The sequence below is a fragment of the Salvelinus namaycush genome, chromosome 15, assembly GCF_016432855.1.
Source record: "Salvelinus namaycush isolate Seneca chromosome 15, SaNama_1.0, whole genome shotgun sequence".
Lineage (NCBI taxonomy): Eukaryota > Metazoa > Chordata > Actinopteri > Salmoniformes > Salmonidae > Salvelinus > Salvelinus namaycush.
Window position 1 is genome coordinate 13,495,770 of NC_052321.1, and position 24,495 is coordinate 13,520,264.

At 43.9% G+C, this 24,495-nt stretch overlaps 1 protein-coding gene across 1 annotated transcript in view; it reads right to left on the reverse strand.

The window, feature by feature from the left end:
• The window catches only part of LOC120059778 (myelin transcription factor 1-like protein), a 91,052-nt gene that overhangs the window by 33,553 nt on the left and 33,004 nt on the right, over positions 1-24,495 (reverse strand). The window contains exons 4-6 of the mRNA XM_039008829.1: positions 22,764-23,215; positions 9,409-10,554; positions 5,572-5,706 (exon numbers count right to left, since the gene is read on the reverse strand). Of these exons, the coding sequence (XP_038864757.1) occupies positions 5,572-5,706; positions 9,409-10,554; positions 22,764-23,215 (1,733 nt within the window). The remainder of the gene's footprint in view (positions 1-5,571; positions 5,707-9,408; positions 10,555-22,763; positions 23,216-24,495) is intronic.

Here is a 24,495-nt window from a genome sequence, read left to right on the forward strand (position 1 = left end):
ACAGTACCATTAGTGTGTGAAAGAGCGTGTCAGCATCTTGGTATTATCATCATCATTAGGATCTGTTCCAGCAATCTGAGGTTACCTCCTTCCTTCTCCCTATAGGGCACTATAGTCTGAAAGGGCATACATGCCTTTATATTTCCACCATACTGCTTTCACTGATCTAGTATTTTCAGATCACTGTGGAATGAAGAAGGGGAGTATAGTGGAGAAGAGGAAGTAATCTAAGAGTGCTAGCCTAGGACACAGCCAGACACAGAAGACAGAGGAAGCTTAAGGCATGCAGAGAACAGAGCGAGTAGCCAACAGCCAATGGATAACGACCATGCAGAAGACATGCCAGAATTCCACAGATCGTGCCAAACACATGCAGTATAGGGTTCTCTCTCTCTATACATAGATTATGCTCTTTGATGTCCTCCACCCATTATTAAATATTCCTGCCTTCAATAGCATTGACCATTAAAACAGTCCACAACTGTCTCCAGTTCCCTACGGCAGCCAATTAGAATAATGATCTATCTATGGACGTCTCGAAGAGGACCCGGTTGAGAACCCCCAGAGGGGAGAGAGGTGAGGGAGGGGTCAGACAGACGCCCTGCAGTATGGGTTAAATCAAATCAAATTGTGTTAGTCACATGCGCCGAATACAACAGTGAAATGCTTACTTGTGAGCCCCTAACCAACAATGCAGTTTAAAAAAATACCGATAAGAATAAGAGATAAAAGTAACAAGTAATTAAAGAGCAGCAGTAAAATAACAATAGCGAGACTATATACAGGGGGGTACCGGTACAGAGTCAATGTGCGTGGTTACCAGTTAGTTGAGGTAATATGTACATGTAGGTAGAGTTATTAAAGTGACTTTGCATAGATGATAACAACAGAGAGTAGCAGTGGTGTGAAAGGGGGGGGGGGGGGGGGGGGGGGTTACAATGCAAATAGTCTGGGTAGCCATTTGATTAGATGTTCAGGAGTCTTATGGCTTGGGGGTAGAAGCTGTTTAGAAGTCTCTTGGACCTAGATTTGGCACTCTGGTTCCGCTTGCTGTGTGGTAGCAGAAAGAACAGTCTATGACTAGGGTGGCTGGAGTCTTTGACAATTTGGCAGGTAGCTTGGCCCCAGTGATGTACTGGGCCGTTTGCACTACCCTCTGTAGTGCCTTGCGGTCGGAGGCCAAGCAGTTGCCATACCAGGCAGTGATGCAACCAGTCAGGATGCTCTCGATGGTGCAGCTGTTGAACCTTTTGAGGATTTGAGGACCCATGCCAAATGTTTTCAGTCTCCTGAGGGGGAAAAGGTTTTGTCGTGCCCTCTTCATGACTGTCTTGGTGTGCTTGGACCATGTCAATTTGTTGGTGATGTGGACACCAAGGAAGTTGAAGCTCTCAACCTGCTCCACTGCAGCCCCGTCGATGAGAGTGGGTGCGTGCTCGGTCCTCTTTTACCTGTAGTCCACAAGCATCTCCTTTGTCTTGAAGGTCCAATGCAGCCGTTTTCATCTCATTTCAAATGAAATGGTCAAAAAGAAACAAAAATAACTACGTAGCAAATAGCATTTTCTCAAGCAAGAATTTTGCTCGGACTGTCTGGGAGCGGTCTGAGTGGGGAGGGGAAAACTAAAAACTAGTTGTTACTGGCAGAGAGGTTTGGAACGCTCTATCTTATTGGTCTATTAGAAATTATTCCAACCTCAAACTGTGGAAATATATATATATATATATAAAACACAGGTAAAATCACCTTTTTGACTGCACTGGGCCTTTAAAATTGGTCTCCGTGTCAGCTTCCTCATCTGTGTCAGCTTCATCATTATCACCCCTTCCACTCTGACCCTCGTCATCGTCACTCTCTGACATACTAATTAGTGCACAGAAGAAGTAATTGGGACATGCCCTCCACCTCAACACACCATGTGCCAACACATTATATTAGATCATATCACTACTCTGCCTGGCCATGACAAAGAGACTGTTATAATGACTAGAAACTTTTGGATTTGAATGTGAACAATATCAGGGGGAAAAGCAGTGATTCTTGAGTGTATGCTACATTTTGTACTCTACTTCGTAGGTACAGTACACAATTTTCAGGAACAAAAAAAAAGAGCTGTTATGAGGAGATTAAATATTTGAAATTTGACAAAGAGCCGGTTCAATGAGCAAACACGGAAAAGGAATCATTAATTTGTAACCTCACTTCATTTTAATATCCTAGATTTCCCTGGGAAGCGTCTTGTGCACTGTGTGAATGCTAAAAAAATTAAGTGAAGACATTGCATTAATAATGTATTGTCCACTCAGTACATTAAATGTGTTAATGGCTCTGACTCATCCCTGCAGGCACTGTGTGACAGAAACGCCTCCCTCCCTCTGCCCCTTCACAGTCAGCAGGTGTGTGTGTGTGTGTGTGTGTGTGTGTGTGTGTGTGTGTGTGTGTGTGTGTGTGTGTGTGTGTGTGTGTGTGTGTGTGTGTGTGTGTGTGTGTGTGTGTGTGTGTGTGTGTGTGTGTGTGTGTGTGTGTGTGTGTGTGTGTGTGTGTGTTGAGAGGGTATTGACCACAGACAGGGAGAAACCGGGTGTCTGTCTGCACCATGGCAGATAATGCTTTTAAAGAAGAGTCCTATTGATACCTCACACAACCTGTACCAGGTCACCTTTTAACAACATGTTCAACTCAATGAAATTGTATTTGTCACGTACATAGTTTACAGCGGGTATAAAAGGTGAAGTGAAATGACTGCATGCTAGCTACATTTTAGTACAATAATCAATATCAATAACAACAAAAGTAAATTAACAAGTAATTGAAGGAGATAGTATGCACAATAACAAACTGATACTGTATGTACCCAATTGCAATTACAGTATAGATTATGAATGTGCTATGTCAGGTACGACAGTAAGTAAGCATTTCAATGTTAGTCCACACCTGTTGTATACGAAGCATGTGACAAGTACAATTTTATTTTATTTACAAATATACAGTGGAATAATGTCTTGGTCGTGCATTTGAATAAATAGTATACAGTGCCTTACTATTCAGACCCCAAGACTTTTTCCACATTTTGTTATGTTACAGCCTTTTTTTTTTATTGATTAAATAAAACAATTTCCTCAGCAATCTACACACAATACCCCATAATGACAAAGCAAAAACTTTGATTTGCAAGTGTGTGTGTGTATGTGTATGTTAGTGTGCATGACTACGCACATTCTCAGAAAGTCAGTGTGTGTATGACTGTGTGTGTATATCTGTGTTTATGTACTGTGTGTCTATTTGTGTGTATGCCTGTCTTAGTGTCAGTGTGCAAGATTTTAGGACATTTTTGCTAATGTATTAAAAACAAAAAACAGAAAAACCTTATTTACCCTTTGCTATGAGACTCGAAATTGAGCTCAGCCGCATCCTGTTTCCATTGATATCCCTTGAGATGATTCTACAAATTGATTTGAATCCACCTGTGGTAAATTCAATTGATTGGACATGATTTGGAAAGGAACACACCTGTTTATATAAGGTCCCACAGTTGACAGTGCACGTCAGAGCAAAAACCAAGCCATGAGGTCGAAGGAATTGTCCGTAGAGCTCAGAGACAGTGTTGTGTCGAGGCACAGATCTGAGGAAGGTTTTGCAGCATAGAAGGTCCCCAACAACACAGTGGCCTCCATCGTTCTTAAATGGAAGAAGTTTGGAACCACCAAGACTCTTTCTAGAGCTGGCGGCCCGGCCAAACTGAGCAATCGGGGGAGAAGGGCATTGGTCAGATAGGTGGACCAAGAACCCAATGGTCACTCTGACAGAGCTCTAGAGTACCTCTGTGGAGATGCGAGAACCTTCCAGAAGGACAACCATCTCTGCAGCACTCCAATTAGCTGCCAGTTGAGGACTTGTGAGGCGTCTGTTTCTCAAACTACACACTCTAATGTACTTGTCCTCTTGCTCAGTTGTGCACCGGGGCCTCCCACTCTTTTTTCTATTCTTGTTAGAGCCAGTTTGCGCTGTTCTGTGAAGGGAGTAGTACACAGCGTTGTACGAGATCTTCAGTTTTTTGTACATTTCTCGCATGGAATAGCCTTAATTTCTCAGAACAAAAATATAGTGACGAGCATCAGAAGAAAGTTATTTGTTTCTGGCCATTTTGAGACTGTAATCGAACCCACAGATGCTGATGCTCCAGATACTCGACTAGTCTAAAGAAGGCCAGTTTTATTGCTTCTTTAATCAGAACAACAGTTTTCAGCTGTGCTAACGTAATTGCCAATTCTGATCTAATGATAAATTAACCTTTTAAAATTATAACTTGGATTAGCTAACACAACGTGCCATTGGAACACAGGAGTGATGGTTGCTGATAATGGGCCTCTGTACGCCTATGTAGATATTCCCTAAAAGAATCAGCCGTTTCCAGCTACAATAGTCATTTACAACATTAACAATGTCTACACTGTATTTCTGATCAATTTGATGTTATTTTAATGGACAATAAAATGCGCTATTCTTTCAAAAACAAGCACATTTCTAAGTGACCCCAAACTTTTGAACGATAGTGTAGTACTCAAAGAAAGAAAAAGCCACATCTGTTGACTGGGTACTCTATAAGGCCATGTCTTATGTTAACTCATTTCAAAAAAAAAATATTGTATTTTTATTAGCAGTCTGGGTCATGGCAGATCATAACTTTACCTTCTGACTCCGGGTTAATGACGTGTTAAAGAGGTTTTATTGAGAAGGTTGGTGAACGGGACCAAACAGCCGGGGTGAAAACTTCAGACGGAGAGTGGCTAATGTTTATCGCCGCTGCAGTTGATCATCCGCACAAAGCTGTAATTATTCTATTTTATTCAACTGAATTTAATTGAGCAAAGAATACAAATAAATTATTGGGGCTTATTGTGCGGTTGAGATTGATATGCATACTCAGTCTCAAGACACACTGGTTGAATCAACGATGTCTCCACTTCATTTCAATGAAATTATGTTGAACCAACGTGGAATAGACGTTGAATTGACGTATGTGCACAGTGGGATCTTACTTTGTGCAGGTAAACATGATATGAATTCAGGGAGAAAATGCCAGAAAAATAGCTTAAGTAAAAATAACGATCTGATTGCAGCAGTGGGTGGGAATTTCAAGTGCTGCCACCCATCATTAGACAGTAGACAGGGCAGGTAATTAGTAAATTACTAACACAAGCAAACCCATGACCTCATGCACCCAAAAGTCACATCAAGAGAGCATTTGTAGCCCACACGACCCTCCCAGTGCACTCCCAACCTGACTAGCAAACACAGAGCAGCCATAACAAACACACAGCATTCAGACAAAACAAAGAAACATGCAGACCTTGCTTAAGTACAATACATTAAACAAACCTGACAGCAAACTGAGAGCCACAGGCTTTGCAAACAGTAGGTTTGGGGTAAATTCAATTTCAACTCACAAAATTAAGGAATTGAATTGTACTTTTGGTTTGTCACCTAAATAAACTGAATTGAAGTGGAATTTATCCATTCGCTGGTTACTGAGATGAGTGGTACAGTGAATTGTGTATGTGCAGTACTTACTTTCAGGTGGTACCCTGTCTTTGTGTGGACAGCCAGACAGGCTCCGATGGTGAGGGTACAACCCCGTCACATGACCTGTGCCATCACAGCCTGGCGTCGGGCACCGGCTCTCCTTCTTGTCACTGCGCGATAAATCTGAACACAGAAACATGGGGCAGAGGGAGAGAGAGTGGGAGAGAGAGTGGGAGAGAAAGAGAAGAAGAAAGAAAAATTAGCTTGCTTCATTGAAAGCAGCACATATGAACACTTTCACAAGATGAAAGTCATTGTGAACAGTGTGTGAATGTGAAAATGCTTGTAACCACAGCAATCAAAGTCAGTTGAATAATTGTTGTGGCTAAAAGCGTTATCACACACCTGAGACACATGGGACATTGTAGGAACACAAATAACATAAGGTGCGCTATATCATCGCCATCATTACATTTTTCACACCATTTGCCAGGGTATTTTTAAGTCTTGTTAAATAAAGCCACAGCTGTAGGAGAGAAGAGCAGGTGGTGTCATTCTCCAGACAAAGTAAGTCTGACTTTTTCCACCAATTATTTTCCACTAGTCATTATTGGCAATAATAAGACACAAACACACACACACACACACACACACACACACACACACACACACACACACACACACACACACACACACACACACACACACACACACACACACACACACACACACCGGAGGGGATTGTCTTTCCCTTGCCCAACCTCACCCTCTCCATTTCTCCAAACCCGATCAGATAGTGTTACCGTCCAAAAGAAGTGATACCAGCCCATCAGGTGCAACAGCCTCCATTCAAATGTCTTCAACACGGGAACAAGGTCATAGATTGTTCTTTGATGCTGGGATATTCAGTAGCTATTACCTGCAGCTTGTTTTCCATTAAATTATTATCAGAATTTAAGGATGTCTTATTAATTTTGGCTAACATATTGCTTGTGCGACACAGATAACACACACAAATAAGAGCATTCTTCTAAGCCCATTTGTGGCAGCAAACATTTGGTAAGAGGTAAGGGAGAGAGGGTAAAGGAAAAGGATCAGAGCAACAGAGAGAGAGGGGATGCATTTCCTTTAACATGTTCCACATAGTAGTAGTAAATGAGTGAGAGAGACAGGGAGAGAGAGGATGAGAGAGAGAGAGAGAGAGAGAGAGAGAGAGAGAGAGAGAGAAAGAAGACAGATAGAGAGAGGTGCTTATAAAAGGCAGGACCACAGAGAGAGTCTGCTAATTAAAGTTTGATAGGCTGCTGTAACCTGGAACCTTCACCTCCACCACTTACAGAAGAACCAAAATAAAATAAAGAGAGGTAGTGAAAGAGAAAGGATTGGGTAGAGAGAGAGAGTGAGAGAGGGAAAGAGAGGGAGAAAGAGACAGAGAGGAGGGGAAGAGGAGGACGGAGACACAGATGGAGAAAGACAGAAAGAGAGAGAGAGGGAAAGAAAGGGAAAGAGAGAGTACATATACACCTACTCATACATAACAAGTCCCTGTTAATCCATAGATCAGAACACACCCCTCATTACCTTCCTGTACATTTAGGCTTTCCTCTTCCTCTGACGGTATCATATTAGGACACATGGGGTTGGTACACTGTGTCGTGTCTGATTGTTCACGTTTACCATACTGAGTTTCAGAGAAAGAACTGTAAAATCACAGTACATAATGGCATGGAAAATGTTTTTCTCTGTATCACTGATGCAGTCTGACTATGAAACTAAAATGTATGCTTGCTTGAAAAAAAATGACAGTTTCCAATAAGAGGAACACAGACGCTCTCGCGCACACAAACACACACCACGGGCCTCTGGCTGTCTGCCTCATGGTGGACAGTGAAGAGTGGAGGACGGGAGGGAGGGAGGCAACCAAGTGGAATGCATATTAGAAAGCAGAGGGTATCGATTGTAGCTGGAGACAGGCCGTGCTTTGCATAGAAAATGGCCCCAATTACCATACCATCTCTGGATAATGAATGTGCAGTCAGTGGGCCTGTTGTTCGTTATCATTCATTCGGATACTCTTCAATTTCCATTTTCCCGCCTGGTGTTTTTCCCTGGCCGGCCAGTCGGGCTCTCCCCTCATAGCCACCACCTCCGCTTCACTTTTAAATCACAGACAGTTCCCTGGTCAATGAGGTGTCTGCCGCTATCTCTCTAGGGAGAAGATATCATCGTGATGCAAGCCTTCACATACTCCTGTTATTCCAAAATTAGTCAGATACAGAGGCTGTGTCGTACATGTGAAATGACCATTTGTGTGGCATTTGTGTTTTAATTTGAGCCTGCTGTGAAGGAGAATCTTAATTGTTTGTCTCTAACTTCTCTCGTTATCTCAGCCTGGAGGAAGCATTGCATTAGCTGAAACCAAGACTGTTCTCAGGGCAGGCCTGGTTGTAACTAGATATGTTCGAGTCCTGTCAGGGACAATTTTAGCATTTTAGCCAACCCTAATCCCTTTCCTAACATTAACCTAATTCTCCTAACCTGCCAGGTTAATTCTCCTAACCTGCCAGGTTAATTCTCCTAACCTGCTGCGTAAATTCTCCTAAGCTGCTACGAAAAGTAACTTCTGCTTGTCAAAACCAACAGACCTGCCCTGAGAACAGTCTTGGTTTCCACTAATGTGATACAGCATACTGGAGGGTGAGGTTACGGTCCTTGATATGAGTGTTCCATCTCTGTAGGATAGGAGACAGAATACAGTAGGAAGAATCACTCTTCAAATGATCTTGGAGAAGCAACCATTGTAAATGTCACTTTGTAATCTTCAAGTCAGAACTAAGTGTGCATAATATACCTACTTATGTGTCTGGGCAGATAAGCCACCCTAGAAGAGCATGTCTGAATAAACAGTATGGAAGTGCACCTGCACCACTAAACACCCAGTAAAAACCCAACTACAACACAAAGAGTCACCCATTCTGGGTGAAAAAGCCACATTCTCTTAATTATTTGGCTCTGGGACGCAGGACACAGTACAACTTTACCCGAAAACCTAATTTCCACAGATTCTATTGTATGCAGTACCGAGTTTCCTTTCAGAGGCAGCTTTAGCAGGATTCTATTTAGTAGATTCCAGAGTCCCTTTCTGGTTTTAAAAATAGTCAGCTTTAGCCAGGCAGACAGGGAGGGATGCGATTTGCAGTCCTAACGGGCCGTGCAGATTGCCATTACTTATGCTTGACAAGCCTACCCTCTGATGTTGCCATGCTGGCCTATTTTAACAACATAAGCTTCTGCGGACGCTGCAGAGATGCTAGTCTCCAAATTGGCTGCAAAAGCTTGTCCTGGGGTCATAGTGAGGTTTCCCAGTGATCACGTCAGCCTGCCATCCCTATGTCTGTAACGATATGCGCTGAGAGTTGGGAAGCAAGTTCAGCAAGTGAGTGTTTTAATAAAATAAACACAACACAAAACAAGAAACACTAAAAGCACACAGACATGAAACTGAAACAGAAACAATGACACCTGGGGAAGGAACCGAAGGGAGTGACATATATAGGGAAGGTAATCAGGGAAGTGATGGAGTCCAGGTGAGTCTGACGACACGCAGGTGCGCGCAACGATGGTGACAGGTGTGCGCCATAACTAGCAGCCTGGTGACCTAGAGGCCGGAGAGGGAGCACACGTGACAATGTCTCACAGACAGAGAGGGGATATGGGGAGGCAGAGCCAGGGACTGACTGGGGTTTACCTAACAAACATACATGAACTGTTCATTCACCTCAGCAAGGTGAAAGAGGTAGGCGAATGTCTGGTGTTGTGGCAGCATACACAACACACTGTGCATCCTCTTTATAAGTCAAACAGATTCTAGCCAGGTTTACTTACCTTTATGGTAGTAGGGCTTCTTCATCCCATCATGGAGTCGGGCCTTGCGCTCCTCTCCGTAGCCGTGCCGTGATTGGTGCTCCCCATGATGGCCCCCGTGGTGATGATGATACCTCACCCTGTCCCTCCGCGCTGCCTCGGCAGCCATCTTGTCCCTCATGGCCTTGGCCCTCTCAGACTCTAGCGCGATGGCCTTCTCCAGCAGAGACAGGTTCCCCTTGGTCATGTCGAACACCTCCTCCGAGTGGTCTGACGTCACCGACCGCGTGTCCTCGTCCCGGTCGTGGATGTGGTTGTGGTAGCGGTCATCCTGAGCGCAGCTGGAGAAGGCCTTGGAGCGCGGGCTCAGCTGCTCCTCCAGCTTCATCAGGTTGACCATGTCAGAGTAGTTCCTCTCCAGGGTGCGCCTATCCTCCTGGCTCTGCTGGAGGTCCCCGTACCAAGGCTCGTGGGGGAGGGAGTGGGGGTGGGGGTTGAGATGGGGGTGCTGCCCCTGGGTGTCCCCACCGCCAGGGTAGCTCTGATGAGGGAGGCCTGTGGCCAAGCGGTCGGCCGGCTGCGTCTCACTCAGTTTGCGGGCCAGGTCGAAGCACTGGTTTCTCAGACACTCCAGGCTGCTTAGACACACCTCCTCATCACTCTCCTCTAGTCCGTTAGAGGGTTTACCCTGACCGTTACCACCTCCACCTCCTCCATTACGACTCCCTTCCCCGTTCTCCTCCGTCCCTTCCTCATAGTCTCCTCCATCCAGGTTGTCAGAAAGCACAGCCCCATGACCCTGGGCCAGCAGCTTCAGAGAGTCCACTGTCTCCCTCACTACATCACTGTCCACATCCAGAGTCAACTCACCCTTCCTATGACCTTCCTCCCCACCCTCCTCCTCTTCTTCCTCTTCTTCCTCATCCTCCTCTTCTTCCTCCTCCTCTTCCTCCTCCTCCTCTTCCTCGGCGCTGTTGGAGGAGTTGCTGTTAATTTCAGACTCGGTCATGGCGCGGTAGGCGGCATCCTCTGCTATCTTCCCTAGATTGAGCAGAGACTTGGCCACCAGCTCATCATAGTTCTCATATTCATCGTTGTTGTTGTCGTCCTTCTCCCCCGTCGGACCGGATTTGGGATGGCCGCCACCGCCGACACACTGATCATCCTCTGTACGCGGAAAAAAGAAGCACAAATGGATTGTGATCACATTTCACTCATTCTATTTAACGGGTAAATCAGATTTCTGGGCTTGGTCCATTTGAATTTGATAAGGAACTCTGCGTTCCTCAATAATGTACTTTCAGGGTCTTAACAGCAGCCTGTAAAGGAATTGTGAATCAGCACAGGAAGTGGGATAAAGTGGTCTGGAAATTTCCATAGAGATGTTTTGGATGTACATTCAGTACACTGCATCCTAGTAATCTGGATCCTTCGTGTCACAACAACAAGAACACTCTGTCTGCCAGTTGATGGCTAAGTAACTGGTATATAGCAACACGCTTTTCATTTGACAACATTTTTCATTTGACAACATTTTGACAACATTTTGTAGGGGAGCAAACTGGGACCTTCAAACTGTAATCATCATGCTTTATGTTATACATTGATTGCCTCATGTAATGTGCGATTACCTTAATAGAATAATCAAATCCCTACATTCTCCTCATTCCAGAATGTACATTATTGTCCAATCAACAGGATCTTTAGAATGCTGGCCATTGGCTAATTGATTACGCCAGACAGGCTGCTAATGCTAGCTGAACCTCTCCTGTCAGTAATGTGAAGCAGCCACTCTCTGGACCATTTCTCACATTCCCTCCCGGCCTGAACCGCCAAGAGCGCATCGCATCGCTCACACCCAAACTGCCACACGTTTGCCACTTACATTACTGCAGAGAAAAAGCCAAGAGGCCAACAAATTAGTAATACATGTAACTTTGATTTCTGGAGGGAGCGAGAAAATCACCTGACAAAACAGTAGTGCGATGTAATCTTCCATGGTGAAGTATTAATTATCACCAGGTTCGAAGACGCATCGGCTGTCCCAATACACTTGTGTGTGACCGGGAACATTTCAATAAGATAGAGGGAAACATGAAGCATGAAAGACATACATGCACAAACAAACACATATATGCATTCTTGAGATACTTTATATAGGTGTACACAAACATTAAATTCACACCCAGACAACACATTGACACACACACACACATTGACACACACACACACACACACACACACACACACACACACACACACACACACACACACACACACACACACACACACACACACACACACACACACACACACACACACACACACACACACACACACACACACACACACACACACACAAACAAATCTACTGAGACCAAGACAACATGTAGGGTGTTGGGGTGAGGGCTCTGGACCACGGAGAAAGAACAGTCACGACTGACCAGGCACATATTTTGACAGGGGAACGCTTTCTTACAGTACCTTACCCTTGCCATGGCTGCCAGAGGTTACATTTTTTGAAGTTTTGAAACATGGCTCAGGAAAGCAATTTGAAGAGCAATCAAGGTACACAAAGGGGAAAGGGAAGCGAAACAGATTGAAAGAGGAACTGAGAGATTGCGCTGCTCCGTATAAAGCTTGGATTAGCAATGCAGCAGCAGTGTGCAAATATCCATTGAGAAACATAGAACCGTCATAACAATGCCACCTCTACTACAGTTAGCAGATTGGAATCTGCCTGCTGCCACTTATGTCTTGGAGGGTATGGTGGAAATGATAGTGGCCTAATGCATGTGGAGAGACTTATCTACATTTCTGAGAAGAAGAAAAAAGGAGACGAATAAAGGTGTGATTTCTTCCTCCTATCTAAAGATGGCACTGTAGTTGAGAACGACAGAGAAAATCCCAAATATTCACTAAGTTTATTTAGGCCAGAGCAGAAAGCTAGAACACCCAGTGGAATTGACTGAATTGTGCTCTTTGAGACAAGAATGGAAACAAAGACTATCTTCTGGACTGTGGTCTCTGTATTTAATGTTAATGTTCTCTAGGGAGAACCTCACATGCCCAACAGAGAGACAGAGGAGGGAGGCTGATACTACACTACTAGAAAGAAGCTAGCACAACGTACTGTACCACAGAGGGTTAACACGGAGAGGGGGGGGGGGGGGGGGCTATCTCACTCTCTCTGTCTCTCTCTCTCTCTTTCTCGCTCTCTCAGAGCTCCAGTCTTAATTGGACGTGAAGGTTCTGTCAGGAAGGATTTGAGGTGTGGGGGTGAAAGGCAGAATGAGTTGGAGAGAAACCTGTCAAATGTGGTGTTAGGGCACATAATAGGCAGAGACCACACATGGGGGAGAATTTGTCACATACCAGACTGTCACCAAACCAGACACAGGCTACTGTGTCTTCTCTCGATAGAGAGATCTGTGCTCAATGTGTTTGTTGCAGGTCATTTTGAACAGAAGATTTTGTATCTAACTTATGCATGCCATTAAGCAAAGGTGGTTGGTAACACGGAACCCAAACCGCGTGTGCGCTATCGTGCATATATTTATTTTGCCCCCCCACACCAAACGTGATCACGACATGCAGGTTAAAATATCAAAACAAACTCTGAACCAATTACATTAATTTGGGGACAGGTCGAAAAGCATTAAACATGTATGGCAATTTAGCTAGCTAGCTTGCACTTGCTAGCTAACGTTAATTTGTCCTATTTAGCTAGCTTGCTGTTGCTAGCTAATTTGTCCTGGGATATAAACATTGAGTTGTTATTTTACCTGAAATGCACAAGGACCTCTACTCCGACAATTAAAATACACATAAAACGGTCAACCGAATCGTTTCTAGTCATCTCTCCTCCTTCCAGGCTTTTTCATCTTTGAACTTATATGGTGATCGCATCTAAACTTTCATTGTATTACCACGACAACCGGCAACAAAGTTCGACTTTCAGTCACCCACGTGGGTATAACCAATGAGGAGATGGCACGTGGGTACCTGCTTCTATAAACCAATGAGGAGATGACTTTCAGCGCGATCTGCGTCAGAAATAGGAACGACTTCTATTTTAGCCCTTGGCGTCGCAGACGCTCGTTGGCGCGCGCAAGCAGTGTGGGTGCAATAATTGAATAACATGGATTTCTAAATGTATTTTGCGACGCTCGCGCACGCGACGTGTCCGGTCTGGTCAGCATGTAAGCGAGGGCTACTTTTGACTTTTCTCACACAAATACATGCCCTCTCTGACACCTATGCAGTAGTTCTATGGATGCTGTCATTTCAAGAATGATAGCTTCTTTCACCGCATCATTTTGAGTCCTGATTCAATGTTTCAGGGTATTTAGGTGTTTTGGAGATAGACGGACAGAGGGTTCCCATCCAGCCAGTGCCAAACTGCCATTTTCACAGGATCTGTGTCTGAGAGACAACGCCAGCACTGCATAACCTCCGACTGAGATAACTCTGAAGGTAACGGCAAAAGACACAAAAACACCTAAAATTACAGAGCTGAATCTCTCTTGAAAAAGAGCCTTCGCTGCCAAACCATCTCTCTATTCTTAGTGACTGGGTTTGATCTAGCACTGAAAAAAAAATTCAGGTAGCTACAGTCGTCTTATACAGTAGGTTGGAGGAAAAGCAAATGCTCACACAAATAACTAAACCAATCAACAGATGAAACAAACAAAGATAAAAGGAATATGAACAGCATTTTATATTCTATGTTCTGGGACATGCAGGCTTGGGATTTTGTTTGCATGTAGTTGTGTAGAATTGTATCACATTTCATTTCCCAGTACGCTGGCAAAAGTATCATTTACTGCCTTTATTCCCTTACTATACTGCACATATCTATATATACAGTGCCTTCGGAAAATATTCAACGTCATGACTTTTTCCACATTTTGTTACGTTATAGTCATAATCTAAAATGGATTTAAACAAAATCTTCAGCAATTTGCACACAATACCCCATGATGACAAAGCCAAAACAGTTTTTTTTACATTTTTGCAAATTTATTTAAAAAAATCCAGAAATACCTTATTTACATAAGTATTCCGACCTTTTGCTATGAGACTCGAAATTGCGCTTAGGTGCATCGTGTTCCATTGATCATCCTTGAGATGTTTCTACAACTTGATTGAAGTCTACCTGTGGTAAAATCAATTGATTGGACATGATTTGGAAAGGCACACAACTGTCTATATAAGGTTCCACAGTTGACAGTGAATGTCAGAGCAAAAACCAAGCCATGAGGTCAAAGGAATTGTCCGTAGAGATTCGAGACAGGATTGTGTCGAGGCACAGACCTGGGGAAGGGTACAAAAACATTTCTGCAGCATTGAAGGTCCCCAAGAACACAGTGGCCTCCATCATTATTAAATGGAAGAAGTTTGGAATCACCAAGACTCTACCTAGAGATGGCCGCCTGGCAAAACTGAGCAATCGGGGGAGAAGGGCCTTAGTTAGGGAGGTGAACAAGAACCCGATGGTCAATCTGACAGAGCTCTAGAGTCCCTCTGTGGAGATGGGAGAACCTTCAAGAAGGACAACCATCTCTGCAGCACTCCACCAATCAGGCCTTTATGGTAGAGTGGCCAGATGGAAGCCACTACTCAGTAAAAGGAACATGACAGCATGCTTGGAGTTTGCCAAAAGGCACCTAAAGACTCACAGACCATGAGGAACAAGATTCTCAGGTCTGATGAAAGCAATATTAAACTATTTGGTTTGAATGCCATGCGTCACGTCTGGAGGAAACCTGGCACCATCCCTATAGTGAAGCAGGGCGGTGGCAGTATCATGCTGTGGGGATGTTTTTCAGCGGCAGGGACTGGGATACTAGTCAGGATCGAGGCAAAGATGAAAGGAGCAAAGTACAGAGAGATCCTTGATGAAAACTTGCTTCAGAGTGCCCAGGACCTCAGACTGAGGTGAGGGTTCACCTTCCAACAGGACAACGACCCTAAGCACACTGCCAAGACAGCATAGGAGTGGCTTCGGGACAAGTCTCTGAATGTCCTTGAGTGGCCCAGCCAGAGGCCGGACTTGAACTAACATCTCTGGAGAGATCTGAAAATAGCTGTGCAGCGATGCGCCCCATCCAACCTGACAGAGATTGAGAGGATCTGCAGAGAAGAATGGGAGAAACTCCCCAAATACAGGTGTGTCAAGTTTGTAGCGTCAAACCCAAGAAGATGCGAGGCTGCAATCGCTGCCAAAGCTGCTTCAACAAAGTGTTTAGTAAAGGGTCTGAATACTTATGTAAATGTGATATTAGCTTCTTTTTTTATAATCGCAAAGAAATCCTAAAAAAAAACGTTTTTTAGCTTTGTCATTATGTGTTATTCTATGTAGATTGATGAGGGAAAAATCTATTTCATCAATTTTAGAATAAGGCTGTAACCTAACAAAATGTGGAAAAGTTAAGGGGTCTGAATACTTTCTGAAGAAACTGTATACAGTACCAGTCAAACGTTTGGACACACCTACTAATTCAAGGGTTTTTCATTATTTTTACTATTTTCTACATTGTAGAATAATAGTGAAGACATCAAAATTATGAAATAACACATATGTAAAAAAAGTTTTAATCAAATCAAAATATATTTTAGATTTTAGAATCTTCAACGTAGCCACCCTTTGCCTTGATGACAGTGTCATGACTGTCCTGATCAGGTCAGGTTACAGGAGACCACAACCCTACAGATTATCTCTCTAGGGGTCTGAAGATGTGGGGGTTTTATGACCCCTCACGCCCCTGGTAAATCTTAGGCCACACAACATTCCGGTGTCCCCTCAATATGGAGAACCACCCTCAGAACATTAAACATGCAATAAAGGGATTTTGGAACAATGGTTTCCATCAGCCACAATGGTGGTCATGACGATAGATGGAATATGAAAATGCATGTCATTTTTGTTTTGTTATTAAAGGTTAATAGATGACGTTATTACGAAAACATTGTAACGTTAAGAGTTTTCCTAGTATATGTTTGATGTTTATACATTGTACGTTGTGTGGAAAATGTCCAAATCAAAGAGAAATGTTTTGGTAAAGATGAAATGTGAAGTTAGTTGTCTAAAATTGGATTTGAGTAAAATCTAGACCTTGCCTCTTAACTTGGTAAGCCCAGAGAATTGCCCTAAAGACGGTTACGCCCACTTCTGACCCGAGGGTATAAAACCTGTGAGTGAAGAATTAACCTGTTTGGGGTGCAGCCCGACACCGGTACACTTATGACAACATCCAGCTCAAGTGCAGGGCGCGAAATTCAAAATATATTTTTTTTAAATATTTAACTTTCACACATTAACAAGTCCAATACAGCATATGAAAGGTACACATCTTGTGAATCCAGCCAACATGTCCGATTTTTAAAATGTTTTACAGGGAAGACACAATATGTAAATCTATTAGCTAACCACGTTAGCAAAAGACACCACTTTTCTTACTCCATCAGTTTTTTACTCCATCAGTAGCTATCACAAATTCGACCAAATAAAGATATAAATAGCCACTAACCAAGAAACAACTTCATCAGATGACAGTCTGATAACATATTTATTGTATAGCATATGTTTTGTTCGAAAAATTTGCATATTTCAGGTATAAATCATAGTTTACATTTCAGCTACAATCAGAAATTGCACCGAAAGCAGCCATAATATTTACAGACACCAACGTCAAATACCTAATTACTCATCATAAAACATTTCTGAAAAATACATAGTGTACAGCAATTGAAAGACAGGCATCTTGTGATTCCAGACAATATTTCCGATTTATCAAGTGTTTTACAGCGAAAACACAATATAGCGTTATATTAGCGTAGCCACAATAGCCAGAAACACTTGGGCGCCGACGACCAGTTCACATGCACGACAGATATTAGAAATAGCATCATAAAATGTTTCTTACTTTTGGTGATCTTCCGTCAGAATGTTGGACAAGGTGTCCTTTGTCCAGAACAGTCGTTGTTTGGATCTGGAACGGCAAATTTCCCTCTTGATTTAGCATGGGCACTTGCCAAGTGGCACGGATCTCTCCAACGTCAACAAAGTCAGAGAACGGAACACGGCAAAACTCCCGAAAAAATTTCAATAATCTGATTAAACTATATTGAAAAAACATACTTTACGATGATATGGTCACATGTATCAAATAAAATCTAAACCGGAGATGTTAGTCGTCCATAACGACAGCTAAACAGAAGGCAAATCCATGTCCCCTTTCGCGCGCTCCAGAAACAGGAAATGGACTGTCACGTCATACAAAGAGCTTTAATTCCACCTCAGACCAAGATAAACACGAAATTTCTTCTCTCACTGCCTCTTGACAACCAGGGGAAGGTGTATGAAGTGTACGTAGACGCTTACGTATCATGCCCATGTACAGGCAGGAAGTTGAATAGAGCATCGATTTCTGACATTCCACTTCCTGGTCAGGAAATGTGCTGCAGAATGAGTTCTGTTTCACTCAGAGAAATACTTCAAACGGTTTTAGAAACTAGAGAGTGTTTTCTATCCAATAGTAATAATAATATGCATATTGTACGAGCAAGAATTGAGTATGAGGCCGTTTGAAATGGGCACGATTTAACTGGCTACTCAATACTGCCCCTTGCAGCCATAAGAAGTTAACAGATCAGACTAAGTGACCCGAGCTGCAGCCAAGGTCTAAAAAGTCAACGAACCCAAAACGTAACACAAGTTTGAAGACAAAGAAATCTTTTTCTACCCAAGCTACGAATGAGTAGCTGTGTCTAAGCGGGTGAATTCAAGCTGAACCACCTAGCCTCCACTCCCCATCGAATCGTGGTATCTACACTGTTTCATTCATACGCTTTTTCTCTCTTTTAAATCCCCATTTTGGGTAACACGCGCCATAGTGTGTTGGCCCGTTATATTAAGTTCTAATTAATAGTCTAGAATGTGTTTTTGTGTATGTGTATCTTTTATCATCATTTTAGCTTTCTAGTAAATAAATAATCAACTAAGATTGGTGTGGTACGAACTCATTGGTGAGACCCGGGTCCGTGCAGATTCCCAGATTATGCGACGTTCAGAACGAGACTGTAGAGGTAACTGATTAATTAGCGGCTGTTGTAAAATTGATATTCTGATATTCTTTGAGTTAATTTGGGAAATAGAAACTCAATTTTTAAAAAAATCCCATGGTGCCCCAGGTTAATGAGTAAATAATCGCTTGATTCAGTTAATCACACAATTATAAACCTTTAATCATTCGATGAGCAACAGTCGTCACATTAACTAATACAACGTCACGACAACAGCTTTGCACACTCTTGGCCTTCTCCTAACCAGCTTCATGAGGTAGTCACCTGGAATGCATTTCAATTAACAAGAGTGTCTTGTTAAAAGTTCATTTGTGGAATTTCTTTGAGAATCAGTTGTGTTGTGACAAGGTAGGGGTGGTATACAGACGATAGCCCTATTTGGCAAAAGACCAAGTCCATATTATGGCAAGAACATCTCAAATAAGCAAAGAGAAACGACAGTCCATCATTACTTTAAGACATGAAGGTAAGTCAATCCGGAAAATTTTAAGAACTTTGAAAGTTTCTTCAAGTGCAGTTACAAAAACCGTCAAGCACTATGATGAAACTGGCTCTCATGAGGACCGTCACAGGAAAGGAAGACCCAGAGTTACCTATGCTGCAGAGGATAAGTTCATTAGATTTAACTGCACCCCAGATTGCAGCCCAAATAAATGCTTCACCGAGTTTTATTATATACAGTCGGGAAGAACTATTGTATATAAGAGCATCGTCAACTTAACAACAATACGATCAGGAATATGACTGAAGCGGATCCTGTGTTTTGCCTTCCACCCAGGACAATGGATCTGATCCCAGCCGGCGAACCTAAACAACGTCGCCGTAAAGGGGCAAACGAAGCGGTCTTCTGGTCAGGCTCCGGAGATGGGCACATCGCGCACCACTCCCTAGCATACTACTCGCCAATGTCCAGTCTCTTGACAACAAGGTTGATGAAATCCGAGCAAGGGTTGCCTTCCAGAGAGACATCAGAGACTGTAACGTTTTTTGCTTCACGGAAACATGGCTCACTTGAGAGACGCTATCGGAGTCGGTGCAGCCAGCTGGTTTCTTCACACATCGCGCCGACAGAAACAAGCATCTTTCTGGTAAGAAGAGTGGCGGGGGGGTATGCCTTATGATTAACGAGACGTGGTGTGATCATAACAACATACAGGAACTCAAGTCCTTCTGCATTGCGTCCAACAACAACATTGACAAATACGCTGATTCGGTGAGCGAGTTCATTAGGAAGTGCATCGGTGATGTCGTACCCACAGCAACTATTAAAACATTCCCAAACCAGAAACCGTGGATTGATGGCAGCATTCGCGCGAAACTGAAAGCGCAAACCACTGCTTTTAACCAGGGAAAGGTGACCGGAAACATGACCGAATACAAACAGTGTAGCTATTCCCTCCGCAAGGAAATCAAACAAGCTAAGCGTCAGTAAAGAGACAAAGTAGAGTTGCAATTCAACGGCTCAGACACAAGAGGCATGTGGCAGGGTCTACAGTCAATCACGGATTACAAAAAGAAAACCAGCCCCGTCGCGAACCAGGATGTCTTGCTCCCAGACAGACTAAATAATTTTTTTGCTCGCTTTGAGGACAATACAGTGCCACTGACACAGCCCGCTACCAAAACCTGCAGACTCTCCTTCACTGCAGTGAGTAAAACATTTAAACGTGTTAACCCTCGCAAGGCTGCAGGCCCAGACGGCATCCCCAGCCGTGTCCTCAGAGCATGCGCAGACCAGCTGGCTGGTGTGTTTACGGACATATTCAATCTAACCTTATCCAAGTCTGCTGTTCCCACATGCTTCAAGAGGGCCACCATTGTTCCTGTTCCCAAGAAAGCTAAGGTAACTGAGCTAAACGACTACCGCCCCGTAGCACTCACTTCCGTCATCATGAAGTGCTTTGAGAGACTAGTCAAGGACCATATCACCTCCACCCTACCTGACACCCTAGACCCACTCCAATTTGCTTACCGCCCCAATAGGTCCACAGACGACGCAATCGCAACCACACTGCACACTGCCCTAACCCATCTGGACAAGAGGAATACCTATGTGAGAATGCTGTTCATCGACTACAGCTCAGCATTTAACACCATAGTACCCTCCAAACTCGTCATCAAGCTCGAGACCCTGGGTCTCGACCCCGCCCTGTGCAACTGGGTACTGGACTTCCTGACGGGCCACCCCCAGGTGGTGAGGGTATGTAACAACATCTCCACCCCGCTGATCCTCAACACTGGGGCCCGACAAGGGTGCGTTCTGAGCCCTCTCCTGTACTCCCTGTTCACCCACGACTGCGTGGTCATGCACGCCTCCAACTCAATCATCAAGTTTGCGGACGACACTACAGTGGTAGGCTTGATTACCAACAACGACGAGACGGCCTACAGGGAGGAGGTGAGGGCCCTCGGAGTGTGGTGTCAGGAAAATAACCTCACACTGAACATATCAACAAAACAAAGGAAATGATTGTGGACTTCAGGAAACAGCAGAGGGAGCACCCCCCTATCCACATCGACGGGACAGTCGACGGGACAGTAGTGGAGAGGGTAGTTTTAAGTTTTAAGTTCCTCGGCGTACACTTCAGGGACAAACTGAATTGGTCCACCCACACAGACAGCGTTGTGAAGAAGGCGCAGCAGTGCCTCTTCAACCTCAGGAGGCTGAAGAAATTCGGCTTGTCACCAAAAGCACTCACAAACTTCTACAGATGCACAATCGAGAGCATCCTGTCGGGCTGTATCACCGCCTGGTACGGCAACTGCTCCTCCCACAACCATAAGGCTCTCCAGAGGGTAGTGAGGTCTGCACAACGCATCACTGGGGGCAAACTACCTGCCCTCCAGGACACCCACACCACCCGATGTCACAGGAAGGCCATAAAGATCATCAAGGACAACAACCACCCGAGCCACTGCCTGTTCACCCCGCCATCATCCAGAAGGCGAGGTCAGTACAGGTGCATCAAAGCAGGGACCGAGAGACTGAAAAACAGCTTCTATCTCAAGGCCATCAGACTGTTAAACAGCCACCACTAACATCGAGTGGCTGCTGCCAACATACTGACTCAACTCCAGCCCACTTTAATAATGGAAATTGATCAAAAATGTATCACTAGCCACTTTAAACAATGCCACTTAATATAATGTATATGTATATACTGTACTCTATATCATCTACTGCATCTTGCCAGCTTTATGTAATACATGTATCACTAGCCACTTAATTAAAACTATGCCACTTTTCTGTTTACATACCCTACATTACTCATCTCATATGTATATACTGTACTCGATACCATCTTGCCTATGCCGTTCTGTACCATCACTCATTCATATATCCTTATGTACATATTCTTTATCCCTTTACACTTGTGTGTATAAGGTAGTAGTTGTGGAATTGTTAGGTTAGATTACTCGTTGGTTATTACAGCATTGTCGGAACTAGAAGCACAAGCATTTTGCTACACTCGCATTAACATCTGCTAACCATGTGTATGTGACAAATACAATTTGATTTGATTTGTTCAGAGGAGACTTCGTGAATCAGGCCTTCACTACTAAAGGACACCAATAATAAGAAGAGACTTGCTCGCACCAAGAAACCCGAGCAATGGACATTTGACTGGTGGAAATCTGTCCTTTAGTCTGATGAGTCCAAATCTGAGATTTTTGGTTCCAACCGTCGTGTCTTTGTGAGACGCAGAGTAGGTGAACGGGTGATCTCCGCATGTGTGGTTCCCACCGTGAATCATGGAGGACGAGGTGTGATGATGTGGGGGTGCTTTGGTGGTGCTGCATCAGATGACCTGGCCTCCACAAACACCTGACCTCACCCCAGTTGAGATGGTTTGAGATGAGTTGGACCACAGAGGGAAGGAAAATCAGCCAACAAGTGCTCAGCATATGTGGGAACTCCTTCAAGACTGTTGGAAAAGCATTCCAGGTGAAGCTGGTTTAAAGAATGCCAGAGTGTGCAAAGCTGTCATCAAGGCAAAGGGTGGCTTCTTTGAAGAATCTCAAATATAAAATATATTTTGATCTGTTAAAAAAAAATGGTTACCACATGATTCCATATGTGTTATCTCATAGTTTTGATGTCTTTTGATGTCTACAACGTAAAATAAAGAAAAACCCTTGAAGGAGTAGGTGTGTCCAAACTTTTGACTGGCACTGTATATATATATATATATTCTAGGCTAACCATTCCACAATGCAAATATGTACATTCTTTTGAATATTATATCCTAATATCTTTCGGTGTAACAGGCAAGTAAATAAAGTCTCACCTTGGCCTTGACTCTGCTCATCAAACTCCTCCTCAAACTCTTCCTCATCTTCTTCCTCTTCTACTCCCTCTTCCTCCTCCTCCTCCTCTTCTTGTTCCACCTCTCCCTCCTCCCCCTCTCCCTCCCCTCTCTCCACATCTCCTTCTTCCTGCTCCATCTGTTCCTCATTGTCATCCGAGTATCTCTCCTCTTCCTCATCCTCTACCTCCTCCTCTTCCTCATCTCCCCCATCCTCTACTCCCTCCTCCACCTCCTCATCTCTATCATCCATCTCCTCTGTTCCGTCCGTCTCGTAGCTCTCCTCCATAGTAGAGTTGTCCATCTGGGTTATGAGTGGTGTCCCCTTGGATGCTGGTTCAAGGGGTTCCAGTATGGGCTCCAGCACTTCCAGGGGTTCCAGAGGCTGTCTGTCCACTGTTTTCCTCTTCTTGGCCAGAGGGCAGCCGTACACACTGCAGGGGACAGATAACACCAGAACCATTAACTGTTAGCCAGCAGACCCAAAACCCCAGCCACCTCACCAGGCTTAGTGGCTGACTGGCTAAGCTAATACAATACACTGGCTCTGGTCTCTAAATGTGTCACTGGGCCAGCACACTACCCAGCAGGCTATTCACTGATTAAAACACATTTGGAGAAAATTCTACAAAACACAATAAAACACAACTGCAGCACAATGGTACAAGTAGTTGAATGTTCTCTCGCTTTCTCGCTGCAGAACAGCTCTAGGACAGACCCAATGCTCTGCTGAAGGTTTTTGTTTGTGGCACCATAGAGAAAGTGAAATCAAAGTTTAGGAAACGGAGCTCTAATCGTGCCCATAATCATTCACTATTGTGTAATTACATTCTAATTGCCATCCTTTGCTGGGTTAATAATTATAGGAGGCAAGATGAGGATTTCTGAGACAAATAACAACAAAGATATTAAAACAAATAGATAATTACATCCCTGGGTTACCCTCTGAAAATAAATGGTTTATTTAGCTGGCATCGTTGGGAAAACAGCATAATCAGAGGGATGGGTTTACTGTATTCTCCTGGTCCCATTGGTAGCAGAGGACACATTTTAATCTGATAATCTGATCATCTGTGTATTCACCCAGAATATTGATCACAGGAGCCTAATCCATTTCCCTCATCAAACCATGGGGAGTCTGGGGGCGATACAGGTCTGTGTGTGTGTGTGTTCAAGTGCATGTGTGTATGTGTGCATTGATGTGCGCATGTGGCACCCAGTCCCTCTATCAAACAAACCACACGGACAGAGTCCCAATGAGACCAGTGCGACAACGTGTTTTGGGTGCCAAGCAGAGCAGTGTTCCATGCTGGTCGGTAACAGAGTCAGAAATGCTTCAGGTATGCTTAGTTAGAGGCTACTGAGCTGTGAAATGCTCCTGATTTCCCTTCACACCAGCCCAGAGTGTTTATCCCTCCTCACTCAGCCCAGAATAGGCCCTAATGTGAACAAATAGACAGCATTAGGTTGAAGGAGCGGAGGAGTGAAATTATATCAGCAGTTATTATAGTCGGTGGAGGCGTTCTGTTTTGGACGTTTCCAAGCGGATGTGGCACCTCTCGGAAGCCTCCTCCACTCAAGGTTAGGGGGGTGCTGCTAGTACATGAGCCTCATTTCTTAAATTGGTGGAGAACTGGGTATTCTGACTCACTGCAACATGCTAACTGTAGACCTTTTACCAGTGTTTATTTGTTTCAGAATTGCAAAGCTGCAT